Raw genomic sequence first — 18132 nt, forward strand, 5'->3', positions numbered from 1 at the left:
AAGGCATAGATAACTTTTCAAATTTAGGACATGCTGAGGTTTTTGCATGTAATTTTTTTTCAATTTTGTTAAATTTGCAAAATTAAAGATCATAAACTTTCATATCTAGTATTATTTTCGCAAAGTATTTGGTATTGCTAATTTATAACCATTCGAGGGGAAAAAAAATTGGAAAAATCAACTTTTCCAAAAAAAAAAATATATATATTAACTGTAAGATGATGAAAGCTTTTATACCCCTAATGCAGTTTTAACAGGGTATAAATTTTGAAAACAATGGTTGTATGTTTTAAATTTCAAGTGGAATGCAAAACGACGTACAAATTTTACTTGTTCCAGAAATCCAATCATAACGGGCTTGATTGTTCCCAGGAATGTAATGTTAACTGTAAAAGAAGACGTATGACAATGTCATTGGATTCTGTACTTTCGGGTGTAAGAGAGAATTTTATTCAGAAACGTATGAAAAGAGTTGCAGTTCATCATGTCCCTGAGCCTTCAACAGACACTGTGGGGAATGTGAGGGGTAATGTCCGGTAGGTAAATATGGGAACAATTGTAATAAAACCTGCTACAATAATTGTAAAAATTGATGGGGTAAAAACAACGGTTTATGCCATTCCGAATGCATCGTCGAAAAATTTGGATCTGATTGTCTCAGTATGTGTGGTGATGGGCCTTTTTCCGATTGTCATCAGGCTGATGGGAGTTGTACTCTAAAACAGGGATGGAAGGGTCAAAACTGTAATGGTAACTCTTTGAAATGAAACCTTACACTTTAAAAAAAAATATTCATAGATTATTTTATGTGCTTTTAAGAATGTTGTTATAGAGCTAATGAAAATTTAGAAAGATTTGTTATTGACCAAATATTTTGCACTACTTTATCAACATGTAGAATGCAGTCAAACTCATTATGGACAAGTGTATGACAAACAATGGAGTCTAACCTGTTAAAATGGAACCTGTTTTTTTTTAAACAAGGGTCGTGTAAGGATGGTTTCAAAAGCTACATTAAGGATGGCAAACTTATTGAAGTTAAAAAGTAGTGTTGTTTCTTTATGTTTAGCCTGACAATAAAACATGTATATAAGTGAGAGTAAGTTTAATTCAAATATTAAGATTTTTTTTGAAATCCACACCGTTCTGAGTACTTTCTGAAAACATTTTCTTCATCTTGAGTTAATGTTACAAAATACCAGGAAGTTTAAAAAAAAAAATTAAAAAAAAATCTTTATGAAGTTATCTAGTATTATATGAATATTTAAAGAAATAGAAATGATTTATAGTTAAAGATACTTTAACTGAGCTTCATTGTTTTGGCCTTGACAATATTGGTTCATATTTCATTCTCAAGCTGTACATTGGTTTATGTTTGTATGCTGTTGATCTATGTTTGGGTCTTAGGTTTGACCCGGCGCGGCGAACGAGAATCGAACCGGGCCTTCCCATCACGAAGCGAGCGCCATACTACTAGGCTACCGTGGCCAGTTCTGTACATTTGTAAAATATGTACAATGATATAGGACAATGTATTTAGAGGTCTAGGTCAATACGTCTCTATATTTAATCCTTTTATACATTTTTTTTCTTTTCTATCCTCGATCTTCATTAAGCTTCGTTTTTGTTTTCTCCTATAGAATTTACATTTGTTATAAATTAAGTCGCATATGCATGACATTTTACGGGATTAATAAGTGCAATTTCCTTCTTTCCTATATTTTTTTCCTCAATTAATTTTTTTTTATTTTTTATCGCGGCCGAGATTCGAACTCACGACTTCCCGATCACAGAGCGAGCCCTCTACCGACTGAGCTACCGTGAACGGTTGAGAGAGAGAGAGAGGGAGGAGTCTAACTAACCAACGATAGACTACTTATGCAAATCTAATCTCTTTTCCTTTGTTTATTATTTTTTCATCATATGTCCTTGAAATAAAAACAAAGGAATGTGTATATGTTGATCATTCATACCTATATATAGAAATATATATTTTATGTAAAATAAACAAATAGTTGTTTTATTCATGTGGAATTTATTATGTGCATTACATTTGCTTCAAAAAGGTATATATATATATATATATATATATATACATATATATATATATATATATATATATATATATATATATATATATATATATATATATATATATATATATATATATATATATATATATATATATATATATATATATATATATATATATATATATATATATATATATATCTTAATATGCTATCGACATATTCAGTTGTTTAAGTGTCCTGAACTCTGAACACTAAATAGCTCTAGCTGCAACGCAGCTAGGTTAAGGACTTCCATGTGGTAGAGCTCATGAATATCACGTGACTTAGCTCCGCCCATTTTTATAATTATTCATGAGAAAACTTTAATACGTGTTTTATTTTTATATACTTATTTATCTATACTTTAAAGATTTGTTTTGTATGGTTTCTTATAAATGTTATTTGTTTGTTTCGTTTTGATCGCTAAATCAGCTCCATAAATGTATTTTCTATGAAATTACCGAATGTCGTTTGGAGCTGATCTACGTCGGCTCGGCGCTTTCACCGTCTCGTCACGACTGGGGCTGGCAGGTGCGTGGGAAAAGCTTGTTTCTTCCAGTGTCTTGATGGAATTTACAACAAAATTGTTGCCTGACATGATGGTAGATGCCTAATATTTGCAGGACAGAGTTTCATTGTAAGTTTACAATTTCATTTAGACTGTTATACCGTGATGAAATGCGTAATTTTAAGAAAATTCGCCGGAATATTGTTACAGACCACGTGGTTCATATTCTTTTTGAGGGTTCTTCTTTTAAAAAGAAGTTGTATGATTTCTTTATAGTGTGATAGCATATACTGTACATTTTAGTTATTGCATAAAAGAAGATGAAGTGATATTTCGTGTTATTATAATACTCCGAACACTCAAGTTTATCATCATTGAAAAAGTTTTAAATACTGGGGCCCCATATGGGAAGTCACAGGAGTTCGCAATTTTATCAATTCACTCGATTGACCAAGTCATGAGCTATGCGTTAGCATAGCGAACAGGAATGCAACTGTTCGCTATGCTAACGCATAGCTCATGGCTTGGTCAATCGAGTGATTTTTATTGACTTTATTGATAAAATTGCGAACTCCTGTGGGGAAGTCTAGTTTTGTAGGATTCTGCACAAGATTAGCATTTATTGTTGCACTTTAAATGAAATACCCCATGGGAGTCTGAGATTCACTGTACTGATGGTGCACAAGAGCACAAAAATATGAACAAGTGCAACTCTAAAAAAAAAAAAATGAAATTTTAAGTAACAACAACTTGAACAAGCACTGTTTTATATGGATATATATATATTTTTTTGGTGTGTGTTTCAGCATCAATTTCAATTGTTTATAACTGAAGTCGCACATTGACATTATAAAACATGTTAAAGCTTTAATACACAATATTTTTATTTCATGTTTCACAAAGAGTACTGCATTATTTTATTAATGTCAAATATAACTTCTTGTTATACCTTTTAAAAAAAAGTTTCTCTATACCAATCTATGCTTAAAAAGTCTATCAATTGCAATGTTTTACTGAGCGATTAGAAAAAAAAGATGTTTGACCGCAGAGTTAGATATTGGAACGCTTACGTCACACAATGTGCTGAATGATAGCTAAATCTCATTTGCATTTATTGGAACAGTAACGGAATTGACCGAGTGTAACATTAGTTTACATCACGGAAGCTAGAACATACATGTACTGTATGTCAAAAAGAATCAAAATAAATAAAAGGTATAACAAAACATTTATTGACTGAGTTCTTGGGCAAAGTGCATTTTATCAACCCTCAAACCAAACTGTTCTCCTTCAGCCTAATGGCCTCAGGCAAACAGTTTGGTTCTTGGTTAAATAAAAAGCATGTTGACCTTGAACCCTGTCAATAAATGCGTAGCATTTGGGGGGTCCAATGTTCTTGTATTTTACAGGTCATGCTTATCCATGAACCTACATCCTGACAAATATAATAATAATATAATAATTAATATTTATACATTCAATTTTATTAAATCTGCTGAATACAGGAATTTTCCACTGCCCCATTTAGGGCCAAATTTATGTCCCATTGCCAATTGCAAAAACCCTCCTTTTTTCCTAAAAAAATGAACTGTGTGTTATGGTTGGGGTTGAAAATCAAAGGAATTACAAAAGTTCTGGGTTAAGGACTAGACAAATAGCATTCCCCAATGCCGGGGACAACCAATTTCGTTTGGCAGGCAAGTTATTTGATGACTAGTACCTGCCTGCGGACAAGTGTTTTTCCAGTTAACAAAAAATCATATACTCAAATGTTGTTTTGTTTTACTGCTGTTAAAATATGAATCACAGCAGAGTATCTGTTTTCAATGCAGTTGATCATTACATCGAACACTTGGTAGAAACTCCTCTAGAATTGCCCATTCAAGACAGAAGTAGAACACGGCAGGTATCAATATCATGTCAAAAAAGTTGAAGAGGGTTTTGGACCTTTCTTTTGTCAAAATGTAAAGTTCATGCCGTGAATACACAATACAAACACATGTTGCTGTTATTAAATTGGAGGTATTGACTGGCGAACACTCACAGTCATGAAGTTGAACTCTTAATCGACATTAAGGAGTGTTTTTCATAATAGAATAAGTCGCGGAGTAAGGAATCCCACTGTGGGATGTGGAGACGGGTCCTTCGGATGAGACTGTATGAACTGAGGTCCCGTGTTGCAGAAGGTGCTGGCACGAAAAAGATCCCTCACTGCTCAATGGCCCTGAGTGCTGAGTATAGGTCAAAATTTGCAGCTCTCCACCGGCAAGTGGTGGCGTCTCCATATGAGTGAAAAATTCTCGAGTGGGACGTTTAACGATAAACAAACAAACAAAAAACATAACACCATAATGTAGATACAGATGTATTATTGTCATTTGAAAAATACAGAGGAATATATAAGTACATGTTTATGAATATACATTGACATGTCTATGTATTTAAAATTTTAAGTTTAATGATCAATGCACAGTGCAGATTCTAGGAAGTTTCCCTACGATTAGAATTTTTCCCTTTAATTTCTCCATGGGAGAGTTAGTGATTTTGGGTCAAGGTTGGTCCTAACAAACATTATTTGGCACATTTTATTTGCTGCACTGATTTTGTTCATTTTCATCATTGTTACTTTAAACCGAAGCATAGTCTAATAAGCAACACAGCATATTATAAAAAAAAAAAAAAAAAAAAAAAAAGCAGATCAAAGAATAAAAAAAATTAAGACACTAGAAATATCAAATTATAAAATGCATGCTACAATTTTTTGTTAATAATTCAATGCTGAAAGTTGACTTTGTTGTTTCCTTAAAATTCCTGTATCTTCTTAGGTTTTGAATTGATCAAAGAACTCTAAATCCCTTAATTGGCATCATGCATATGACAAGGTTTAATCTGAATAGTAATGCACATTTGTTTACAACCACTGTACAGCTGTACAAGTAAATGACATGGCCTATTTACATCATGTGTTAAAATGAAAACATTTAGTTCATGTTTGTTTACAAACATTTTGCTGAGACCCTATATTTACATACATTAAAACACAAATTAATTTTTTATTTAAATTTTCAAATATTCATATTTTTAGCATGTTTAGTCTGCATCGCCCTGGAAATATATTTTTAGTCAAAAATAATGAATATAAATGATTGTTATTTACTAGCCTACAGCAAACATTTCAATCCCACAAAAACACACAACAGTATCCTAAGTGTATATCAGATAACCAACCACCTCCTTGTAAACCAAAATTAACGGTCAGAAAATTTAAACACCAGCCACCGTCCCACTCCAACCCCCCAAACCTCCATTCATGTATTCATTTGTATACAATAAACAGGTCATACAGAAAATTGTGAGAAATTTTTGAATGATTGAACAAAACCTTTCTATTGCTCGTGCATATATTAAAGTTACAAGGTATATTTAGAAGTAATGTAATCCATGTAAATAATCACACTAGAATTTCATTCATGTTTACATGAACTTTATCAATATGTTTATCCATAGCATATATCATCTTTTTATGATCCAGGTGAAAGTTAATTATGGACAGTATTTCATGACAATACATAATGGACAAACAGATAAAGTATACCCATGCAGTGTTACATTTAAAAACTTCTTATGTAATAAATTATTAGGAAAAACAGTATCGTGCTTAATAAGTAAGGCATTTTTAGAGATCCACGTAAATTCTTTGAAAATTGATCATAAGACTTAACCATCTAAAAATAAATGTTCCAACGAAGTAACAGTTTCTCTGCCATTTTAATCAGAGGGACAGATTTTTCCTGCTCTTTACTTTCCAGCAACTCCCTGTGTTTTTTGCTGATGGAAGTCTGTAGTTTTGCTAATGCACGCTCGTATGATTGTTTAAATGATTTATCATTTTTCAGGAGTCTTCTGTACTTGATGAATTCGGCCAATACTGGGTCATTGCTAGGCAGGAGGGCTTTCACCATGTAGACTGTAGATTCTGTATCTAAGGTAAACAAAATATCCTGTGAGCATTTACTGTCTATCAACAGTACACTTGATTTAAATTAAAAATTCAAAAACTTCATTATTCAACAAGATCACAAAAGTATAGTAGATACCTGGTCCCTCTGTAAAAAGCCTACGCCTACATGGTTTTTTCTCATTGGAACAATCTGGAGAATATCAAAAACATTATAAACCATTCTCACAATGTCTGTGATAATTCTATGTTCAGGGTTGCATAATTATATTCAGGCTTTCTCCTCTTACTTGGCCATTCCGACAAATAACTGAAATTTTCTTGTTCCAACAAAATTTTTACTTGTCCAAAAAATTTTTTCAAAGTCGTAAAGGTTGCCTACGTGGCACAGTGGTTAGAGCTTCTGCTCGAGAGTTGTGGAGTAAGGACCTGATCCTTACATCATGGGTTTGAATCCACCGCGGGATGTGGAGACCAGTCCTTTGGATGAGACTGTATAAACGAAATAAGTGTTGGCACGAAAAAGATCCCTCACTGCTCAAAGGCCCTGAGTGTCAAGTATAGGTATAAATTTGCAGCCCTCCACCAGGAAGTGGAGATGTCTCCATATGAGTGAAAAATTCTTGAGAGGGATGTAAAACAACAAACATACAAAATAAAGTTATAAAGACTGAAAGACATTTGAAACATAAATCTTTAATACATGTACCATTGCAAAAACAGATGAAAAAGTGCATTTTTTGTCTTCAATCTAAGAATAACAAATATGCACATGTATACACAGTGCTATTTATTATGTTTTTAAATTTATTTATATTTACCTGCATTACAGCTCACAACTGATGCTAATTCTCGTAATCGCTTGTTCTGCAATGGCTGCCCTTTTTCAACACAAACCCCTGAAGGTAATTTTACACCTGCAAATTCCAGAACTAAAAATTAGTATCATAGTGTTGTAATGATTTTTGCTAAAAATCATAAAATTGTAATTAAAGAGTGAACATGCCAACTATCAGTAGCTAATATATGCCTTTTATTTATTGTTAAGACATATTTTCAGAAACATTCCTTTGGAAAAAGCAAGTCTAACATAGAGAGAAAACAGAATGGCATCAGGTACTAGTTATTCTGTTTTTTGTTAAGGAAGATAAAAACACTGGAATAAATCAGAGAAAATATATTAAGAACTTCAACAGTTTACAATTTACATAAATTGTTTTTTAAATATTTTTTTATTATTATTATTTCTTTTGATAGTCAGTTGCTATGGTGCCTCTTATTTCTTCATTGACCCATTATATGATTTTGATAAGATTTATACAAGCAACATTAATACTTATAAGGTTTTGTTAGTGACTACCCACATTTCATGTATTCAGTGATTTTTTTTTTGTTTTTAAACCACCACCCCCTCCTTTTGAATTGGGAAAAAATTAGCGACATTTTCTTTAAATTGGGAAAAATCATTTATAGTAAATTAGAATGCTAAAAAATACATAAAGTAATCAAACTAAGTAACAACAACAGATTTTGTTTGATTTAAACTTTGAATTTGATTTAAATTCAAATAATAATAATTTAAAAATATTAACATCAATATTCTATTGAATGTGAACATGGCTTATATTAGTCACATCTTGTAGCTTCTATTTTCTTGGAATTGCTTTATCTAATTTCATTAAAAAAAACAACAAAAACAGCATTTAGACTCATAATCTAGTAAACTGTCTTATATGGATAATCAAGTAAACAGTCTACTGTTTGTTTTTTCCTGATTTTAGTGAAACCCTATGTGTTGTCAATTTCCTGTTATTAGCCTGACCCTCTGTGTAATAATGGCGGTCAAACCAAAATCATTATGTCAACATGCAATATCACTTGTATCTGGGAACTATTGACCAATTCATTGAGAATATTATAAGCTACTTATCTGCTTGTATGGATATCTACATTGTTTTACACATTCATTAATATGCATGGATTTGAAGTATAAAAACGTATTTACTCTAGTGTCAGCAAATTTAGCAACTTTTGTTCAAAATTAAAACATAATTTTCGTAAGTTTGAAATTGGGAAAAATATACTAATAATTGGGAAAAAATAGCTAATTTTTGTGAGGGGAAACAGACGAATATCGGTGGCATTTTGACCCCAAAAAAAATCACTGGTATTGGGTTTATCAATCTTAGAGATGGCTCTGCTTTTATTTTTTCCAATAACTAGTAACAGATAACAAACCCAAGGATCATGTGCATTAATTGTCTTAAAATATTTTTATTTTAACTTGATATGTATTAAAGAGCACTTTCTTTGAACAGTTTTGAAAATCTTGTTTGCATTAAGACATGAGTATAATGTTAAATTGTATGAGTAATGTCAAGATGATTTTCCTGTTGTTTACTTTAATCATTCTTTTATTTGTTTATTGTGTGCTTTTAGCTTTACCTGTATCTTGTCCACCACCATTGTTTGACTGTGACATTAGGGAACCCGCCGAATTTCCTATTCCTTTTGAGTCAACATTGTTTACTAGGTAAAATTTAAAGATAAAATATAGTAAAAAAGGGTTTCTGTAAGCATAGGAGCCTTGTTAGCTTTGCTGGTACTGATATTAATGTTACTCCTTAAATTTTGCCATTTATTTTGATTTTTAGACTTACCTGTGACTTTTTCACCTTCATGTGACTTATGGAAACCCCCCTGACTTCTCAACATCTTTGTGTTCTTTATCCAGATAAACTGAAGAATAAAAAAAAAACTCTAGAAAAGAAAATTGTATGTTTTTAGCAAAGAGGAAAAAGCAAAGTCTTGGTACCATTAAGATTACAATTTTCAGTGTAAGAAGTACCTTTGTCTTGTTCAAAGTAATCGTTATGTGATATAGGGATACCCTTTGATTTCCAAATGCCTTCTTTGCCTATCTCATCTTGGTAAAATTAATAGAAACTCATTAATTGAATGTCTTTTTAAACAATTGATAAAAATTTTTGGTAGGAAAGTACATATACAGTTAACCTTGGTTATGAGGAAGCACAGAATCTTCAAATTTTGCTTCCCTTAAACGGAGATTCTTTATATATATATATTTTTTTTTATAAAGAACATAGTGTTATTCTTTGCCAAGATTCATATATGTGTTTTCCTATTATCAAGTGCTTCTCTTATAAGTGATTTCTTTATAATGGAGAGTTACTATACCTATAAGTTGTAACATGCCTGAAGACTTCTGAATTATTTTTTTTCTACAAATACCTAAGGGTTGTTCACTGTCTTCTTCATCTTGTGACCTGTACAAGCCTTTAAACTTTCCCAGGCTTTTCTTGTGTACCTCATCTGAAAGAAAGTTTAAGAATAACACTCATTGATAACTATTCTTATCAGAGGATAAATGAAATATATCTTGATACTTGTGTCTATGCTCTGGTTCTGATTGTAAATTTGTATATTTGTAGAAATACCTGTCTCTTGTCCAATGCCATCACCATCATCACCACCATGACCATCACCAACATCATGACCATCACCGACATCATGACCAACACCAACATCATGACCATCACCGACATCATGACCAACACCAACATCATCATCACCCTCATGACCAGCACCATGACCACCATGACCACCAACACCATCATCACCATGACCACCAACACCATCACCACCAACACCATCATCACCATGACCACCAACACCATCACCACCACCACCATCACCACCAACACCATCACCACCATGACCACCAACACCATCATCACCATGACCACCAACACCATCACCACCACCACCATGACCACCAACACCATCACCACCATGACCACCAACACCATGACCACCAACACCATCACCACCATGACCACCAACACCATCACCACCATGACCACCAACACCATCACCACCAACACCATCACCACCATCACCACCAACACCATCACTACCATCACCACCAACACCATTACCACCATGACCATGACTTCCATAACCAAGTCCATCTACATGCCCATCATCACCACCATCATTACCATGTTCATCATCACAATCACTTGTCATTCGGGTAATCTGTGACTTTTCTGCAATAGATTTGATTATAAAATATAATGATGATAACCTGACAAGAAAAATCTGAAAGCTAAACTGGAATCACAAAGTATGCGTGTCCGTCTGACCATCTATCTATAGACATATCATCACTGGTGTTTATCCATTGAAAGTGTCAATGTATAGAACATTTTATAAATACAGTTTTGTTTAAAACATAATAATCTTATCATCAAGGTAAAATACATGTTGAATCCTTTAAATTATCTCAAGCCTTTCTTGTGTACTTCATCTGGGAGAAAGTTTTAAAATAACACTCATCGATAAATATTCTTATCAGACAATACATGAAATATATTTTGGTAATCTAGTCTATGTTTAGGTTCTGATTGTAAATTTGCATATTTGTAGAAATACCTTTCTCTTGTCCAATGCCATCATCATCATCACCACCATCATCACCATGCCTTTGACCACCATTATCGTCACCATCATCATCACCAAGTCCATCATCACCACCATCATCACCATGCCCATCATCACCGTCATAATTTGTCATTTGGGTAATCTGTGACTTTACAGATTCTGCATTACATAAGATTAGGCAATCTTTAAAATAATGTCTGTTTGCCCTCTCCCAACTCAGGGTAAGAAATTGGGTCAGTAAGTAGGTGAGAAAATTTTTTTCCCCTAGAAGACTTAAACATACATATGGACAGGATGAACAAATCCAGGAATAAAAAAAATATATATCGTTTCCTAGAGGTAAAAAATAGTTCTAAGTCAAGTCGTCTTTAGTCAGTCGGTTGGGAGAGGGCAAACAAACAATTTTTTAAGAATGGCCTTGTAAGATATATGATGATAATCTGACAAGGAACCTATCTGTACTGGTATTTAACTATTTAATTGATATGTTAATTTATAGGAGATATTAATTGAAACACCTGATAATCATTCTCAAGAAAGTGAAAGAGATATTTAAGTTAATTTTTGTTTTATTTTTTTCGCTCATCTGAGCAGAAGGTTTAAGTTAGCTTATAGGATCAATATTTGTCTGTTGTCGGCATTGTCATTGTAAGCTTTTGAAATTTTCAGCTTCTTCTCCAGAACCATAGGGCCAATTTCAAAATTCAAAATTACCCAAGAAAAAGCCACATCCTCTTTCAAGGGGAGATAATTAAGATTATTAAGATTATATGTTCTAAATTTTGCATGTTCTAAATTTTGCACATGTATATTTAGAAAAAAAAATCTGTTGATGAAAAGCAAAAGGCCAAAGTGACTCAGGTAGGCTCTGTGTCCTATTGGTCTTTTGTTGAATTTTCAAATGTTTTTAATTTAATACCTCTGGTTTGTACATTTCCATTTTCATCTTGAGACCTGTGGGAGCCTTCAGATTTTCCTAAGCCTTTCTTTTGTACTTCATTTAGGGAGACTATTTTGAAAAATTACTCACATATAAATAAGATGATAAATGAAATACATGTATATCTTGATACTTGTGTCTATGCTCTGGTTCTGATTGTAAATTTGCTTATTTGTAGAAATACCTGTCTCTTGTCCAATGCCATCACCATCATCACCACCATGACCATCACCAACACCGTGACCAACACCATCATCTCCACCATGACCATTACCAACACCATCACTAACACTATGACCATCACCAACATCACAAACACCATGACCAACACCATCATCACCAACACCATCATCACCAATACCATCATGACCATCACCACCAGCATGACCATCACCGACACCATGACCATCACCATCATCCCCAACACCATCATCACCATCATCACTATCACCACCAGCATGACCATCACCATCATCACCATGACCATCACCACCATCATTACCATCATCATGTGTCAATCTGGTACTTTGTGACTTTTTAGATCCTTAAACAGATAAGATTTCAAAATATAATGATAATAACCTGACAAGTAATGTCTCGGGGCATAAGTGGAATCAGAAAGTCTGTCTGTCTGACCATCTACCTATGTCTATATACATATCAGTGATGTTTATCTCAAGGGTACACATGAACAGATCTTAACAAACTTATTTCACAGCATCCTTGGGTAAAGAGGAGTTTAAATTGTTAAAATGAAGGGTCAAGCCCCATTCCAAGGGGAGATAATCAAGAAAAGACAAAAGTAGGGTGAGGTCATTAAAAAGCTTCTTCTCAAGAACCACGGGCCAGAAAAGCTGAAATTATGTGGAAGCATCCTTGGGTGGTGTAGATACTAAATTGTTCAAATCCTGAACCCTGGAAGTAGTTTAGGGCCACATTAGGTTTTACAAAAGGGGAAATATAGTGAAGAACAGCATGGCCAGAGTTACTCAGGTGAGTGTTGTGGCCCATGGGTCTCTTGTTTAAAGGATGTCCTCAAATGAGTTGCCTGGGGGGGGGGGGGGTAATTAGTCCTATCAGTGACAGTTCTAGTTGCTAATGCTTTAATTTGTAAGTCATATTGTGACCACAAAGTTATCCTAGTCTAGATAAATGTATATGTCACACATAATGTGACAGAATAAAACAAAATTACAATTGTCAAGAATAAAATTGTAGGTATCACTTAAATCTGACACCTTTTCACAATTTTGGAGCTCTCATGATGACTTAATTGATACATAATATTATACTTATGATATATCCACACGTAAAAGTACAAAATACAAGTTAATGAATAATAAAGTATGCATATTAATTGTAGGAATACCTGTGTTGCTGGCCTTGTTTGCTGTAGAACCTATCAACTGCTGGGGTGTATGTGATGCCTTCATGACAGATAATCTATTGTACTCTTCCACCGCTCTAATGAAATCTGAAGAAAGGAGGATTTGCTAAATGTGTATTCATTTATGTGTCATTTTTAAGAACAGCTGATAAATTTTGGAGAAAAGGACAAAACTTTAGTTAATGATTTTTGGTCATGTTAATATTTTTAACATTTTAAGGAAATTTTGAAAATTTGAATTTAGTATTTATGATGATAATTTTGATAACAATCTTTTGACATACCATCATTTTTCACAATTCTGCAAAGTTTTCCCTCTTGAAAAATTCTAATCTTGCAGAGTGGCAGTCTGAGAGCAGAATCTTCATATTGCTGAATGCACTTTTGCCATTCCCCCTCTAATACTCTTTCTTGATCTTTTCCTGTCATGGAACGGAAGTGACTAAGAGGTGGATAACTTTGAAAGTCTTGCTCGTCTGGACCATCATGAAACATTATGCCATCACTGCAGATAGACCACCAAGTGCTCTCACCACAACTCAGGAAATCAGAGATCCTTTGGCAGTGGGTTTGAAATAAGGTTGGTCTTTTTTGTAGGAAATCCATATCAAATAAGGTGTTCCCTGTCTTTGGAAGACGTTTGGCTTGGTGACTGATGATCGAGTCTTGATGTTTAACATAATCTTTTTTGTTTTCATTCAGCTGTTGTGCATTGTACCTGAGAACTGCATTGTCTATGATTTTACCACATTGTCTGTTAGCTGTGTTGAGAGAGATGTTTCGTAGATCCCCAAATGATCTTTCCTCTTGTTCTGGAATCAGGGAGCGCAGACAAATTAATCTGAAAGTTTCTGGGGTGTGAACTGTTAGGCTGTGGAAATGTGAGCCATAGAATTTTCTGGTAGTCATCTTCTTTGGTATGCTGATAACTGTCCTTGAAAGAATGCTGAATTTGAAGCAGAGATTATACAATCTTAGAATTTTCTTGGTTGTTCTTTGTTGATATGGACTATAGCAGATGGATATTATCTCTACTAAACAGGTGCACAGTTCATAAATATCCTTACTAATTTTATTCTCTGAGAACTTTGAGTGTGAAAACATTGCCAACTTCACTGCAAAAAGACGGGCATCAGATCCTTTCAGCTGATTTTTGTCTCCGATGGTGGTAACTGAAAACTGTTCATAATCTTTCTTTGTGTCAGCATCATCAATATGGTGGGGAAGCTCTGTAATTAGGTTCTGCACGATATTCGTAATGTCATGGAGGGGTTCAGCTGGTGGTACTTCGTAAGTTTGGAGTAGGTCTGACACATCTTGACTTGTTGTGAAGAAGGCTGGTGGTCTCTGAATCCCTCTGAGTGTTCTTACCAGCTCTTCCTGCAGTTCACCCTTGCTCTTGTTTACTGTATCACACCCTCTAGCATTGAGTTCTCTTACAATTTCTATTTTTTTTTAAATTGGCAAATGGTGATGGTCTTGTTAAGGAAAACTGTTTCCATAACACTCCTTTTCTAAGAATCTCCACTCTTTCCTGAAGTGTTGGAGCTTTACTATTGAACGCACACTCTAGATTCATGTGGTCCTTTGAACAAATGCCACATAAACAACTGAAATTTCCTCCCCTCTGGTGACCAGCTTCAAACTGTCTGGCGGGGCCGTCTCCACTGAAGTATCTTAAAATGTACCGGACGTCACCATCCTGGTTCCGAAGACTCGAGAGGTCATCAACCCTTGCTGGCATGTAGGAAAGCTGGTCAACATCACTGCTAGAAGACTGCCCAAGTACGTAGAGAAATGGCTTTTCTACCATTGCTTGAACATCAGCTGGTGGACGCTCTGGGTACTTCCTCTTGTATTCTTCATCTGTGATGAAGGAGGCAGAGTCGTAAAGTGTGCTTACCATGATGGTGATATAGCTGTGGTTAAGAATATCAGAGTGATCATGCCAGATCTTCAGGTGCCTTGTTTTGCTTTCATCAGTGTCTGTTTCTCTTTGGTATTCCCTGTGAATTTCTGCCATCTGTTCTATGATCTTTTTTAGGGGAATCATTCTCCCATATACAGTGTAATCAACAGTGGCGAGGGTACCTGATGTATCGATTTTGTTTGATTTGAAAGCTTTTGGGGCAATCTGTTCTCCAATGTAGAGGTCTTTGTTTTCTAGTTTTTGGTGTACTACTTCTCTTAATTTTCTGGCTGGTTTTGGTGTTGGAATAGAAATAAATTTGTAAATTTTCTGTCGTGATCTTCTTACCCTTTGAACAAAGTCTCTACCACTTACACGCTGATATTGATTAAATTTATCTGTGTTTACACCATTTTGACAAGCAAATGTTTGTAAAACTTGGCCAGCATTTTTTGGAACAAGACCTTTTTTGTTTTTTACATGAAATTTAAACGCTAGGTAGCGCCAGATAACCCGTGATCCTGATGGAAGATTCTGCATATATTTTAAAAAGCCATCTCTGTCGAACGTGTAGTTGTCCATGTTTCCCACATGTTTTTTTGCCTTTTCTAAGCCTTCTTTAATTTTTTTTGACACACGGACAGTTCTCTCCCTTGCTGAATTTGTGGCTTCAAAAAATGTGGACAATCTATCCCTATCAACTTGACTGTAAGACTTCCCTGACGCAAGAAAATTTTGAACCTCACTTTCATTGTTGGTTATGGTTTGGTTTATTTTGTTTGTGTTTTCTTGTGTTTGCTTGATTTTTTGTTTGCGTTTCTGCTCACTAGGCAGTATTTCTGTTAAGTTGTACCTATCAGAAACAACTGATTTCAAGTTTGTTTGAAACTTTTTTTCAAAGATTGGTTCTAAGACATTCAATATTTTGTTGACCCCTGTACTGTTTTTATTTTCAATTTCATTTGCAAGTTCATTAGACATTTGCACGATGTTTTCAGTTGATTCTGTGGCGGACTTGTGAAGTACTGAATAATTTATCAGTTTTGTATTTTCACATGGAGAACAGTCATATATTGTATGACGAAGTTTTTCTTTGTGTGAGAGGGAATCCCATTGTTGCAAAGAAAACTGCACAAGGAAGTCTTTTTTCTGTCCACTTTTGTTACTGTTTTTCCAGTATTTTGGTTGTGTTAAGTAGTTTTGTACGCGTGGTAACTGGCGTACAAATTTATCATAAGGCAAGTGCATCTTGGAATATTTGTTCATAACACTATTATAAAAGCTATATCTAAATGTTGCTGACTTGTTTGAAGACTTAACATTTACAATAGCACTATTATCATTTTCCTTTGATGACCACCATTGAATGCATTCTGGATCTTTTGTACAACGACCAATTATAACTTTCGCAAAGTTACAGAAATTCATGATGACTCTCTCTGTATTGTCAAATACCCCAAATGTTAGAAAATTTCTTTCTTGATCTTCTTACTTACATTTTTTCAATGTTTTTGAATTTAACTATTTCAAGGTCAGCTTCAGGATATTGCACATCTGCCATGATTGTTCTTAAATTAATCTCCAAAAAAATATTTTAAAATTATTTTGATTTTTGAACATTTTCCAAAAGTTGGAAGCATTCATTTATCGAGTTGTTCTTTTTGGGGGGGTTAAAAACACTACCGAAACATTTTTTTATTATGATAATAATTTACTTTTTTTCCCTCTCATCTTCCAAGTGTTGTTTTTCAGCAAAAATATTGATTGAAAAAAAAGATATGATCTGAATTTTGATCACTTTTCTTCATTTTCTTGCAATTTCAGTGACTTTTATTGTCATAGCCTGTACAAGCATTTTGTATAGAGATTAACTTCATTGATTTTTTGTTAATTTTTATATATTTACAAAATTATGCTTAATTGAATAAAAAAATTCCTGGTTCATATCTTTGTCATTTATCTTTGATTATTCATAAAATTTCTTGAATATATGTGACTTGCAGCTTGAGTTTTATGTACACGTATGATTCTTTTATGCAATATGAGTGGTGGATCCAAGGTTTAATTTTACCAGCACTTCCATGAATCGTGCCATATTAAAGCCTTTGGGGATAACAAAGACAACAATTTAACTTTATTTCGTTTATTCATTGAAATACATGAGAAAAAAATCGATGGTCTTTGGTAATAAAGCCTGGAAACGCCCACTAAGGCCCCTTCATAGCAGTGCTTGAAATAATAGAGTTTAGCCAAATCTGCAGTTTCAGTCCTGGTTTTCAACCTGAAAACAAGAATATAAATCATTAAAAAGAGTTTAAACTTTTTTTTATTCCAAAGATATTATGAATACATCTTGGAAACGTGTTCTTTCTTTCTAAAGTCGAATTTTGCGCGCTTTGTTAACTTCAAAATAGTGGAATTATCTGCCCTTGATCTCGATCATCAGTGCGTTTTATATGAGCTCATTTGCATAAACAGCAATCCGAATCTGCTAAAACGTAAAAGTTCAACGATATACCTTATATGTATGGACTTATGCTTTATAAATATGTTGAGGGTATGTATTTCTTTACAAGAAAAGTGCTGGGAGCAACTTGTGCATGTCTTACAACAGCATTTTTTCTTGCAAGTAAATGGTAAATACCATGATTATGTATCGGTCGAAGGTTTTTGAAGTTAAAATAGACTGTGTTCTCGAGGATGCTATACTTGCTCCCAGCACTTTTCAGGTTAAGGAATTCTAGGACTTTTAATTAGTAGTAGACATTATTCTCAACACATGTCGTATATCCTTGAACTTTTGTGTTGAAAGAAGGAAGGTATGTTTTGTCTATTTTTGGTATGTCACGTGATAAACAGCTGACGTCAGTAATGTCCTTGTTGAAAAATGATCC

At 33.9% G+C, this 18132-nt stretch overlaps 2 protein-coding genes across 2 annotated transcripts; both read left to right on the plus strand.

Annotated features, from left to right (window-relative positions):
• The first annotated feature begins 6416 nt into the window (after window positions 1-6416).
• On the plus strand, window positions 6417-11119 carry LOC133193442 (uncharacterized). Its single transcript, XM_061329387.1, has 6 exons — window positions 6417-6567; window positions 7371-7443; window positions 7599-7654; window positions 8978-9071; window positions 9991-10592; window positions 10988-11119. The coding sequence occupies exons 3-6, from the start codon at window positions 7645-7647 to the stop codon at window positions 11047-11049; spliced, it is 768 nt and encodes a 255-aa protein (XP_061185371.1). The 5' UTR covers window positions 6417-6567; window positions 7371-7443; window positions 7599-7644; the 3' UTR covers window positions 11050-11119.
• On the plus strand, window positions 11075-15836 carry LOC133193443 (CS3 fimbrial subunit A-like). Its single transcript, XM_061329388.1, has 3 exons — window positions 11075-11139; window positions 12121-12464; window positions 13306-15836. Exons 2-3 carry the CDS (start codon window positions 12164-12166, stop codon window positions 13437-13439), a joined length of 435 nt encoding a protein of 144 aa, XP_061185372.1. The 5' UTR covers window positions 11075-11139; window positions 12121-12163; the 3' UTR covers window positions 13440-15836.
• The last annotated feature ends 2296 nt before the right edge of the window (window positions 15837-18132 follow it).

This window comes from Saccostrea echinata, unplaced genomic scaffold, assembly GCF_033153115.1.
Source record: "Saccostrea echinata isolate AGI-Se365-2 ecotype Australia unplaced genomic scaffold, CSIRO_AGI_Sech_v1 ptg000027l, whole genome shotgun sequence".
In the NCBI taxonomy this organism is placed as follows: Eukaryota; Metazoa; Mollusca; class Bivalvia; order Ostreida; family Ostreidae; genus Saccostrea; species Saccostrea echinata.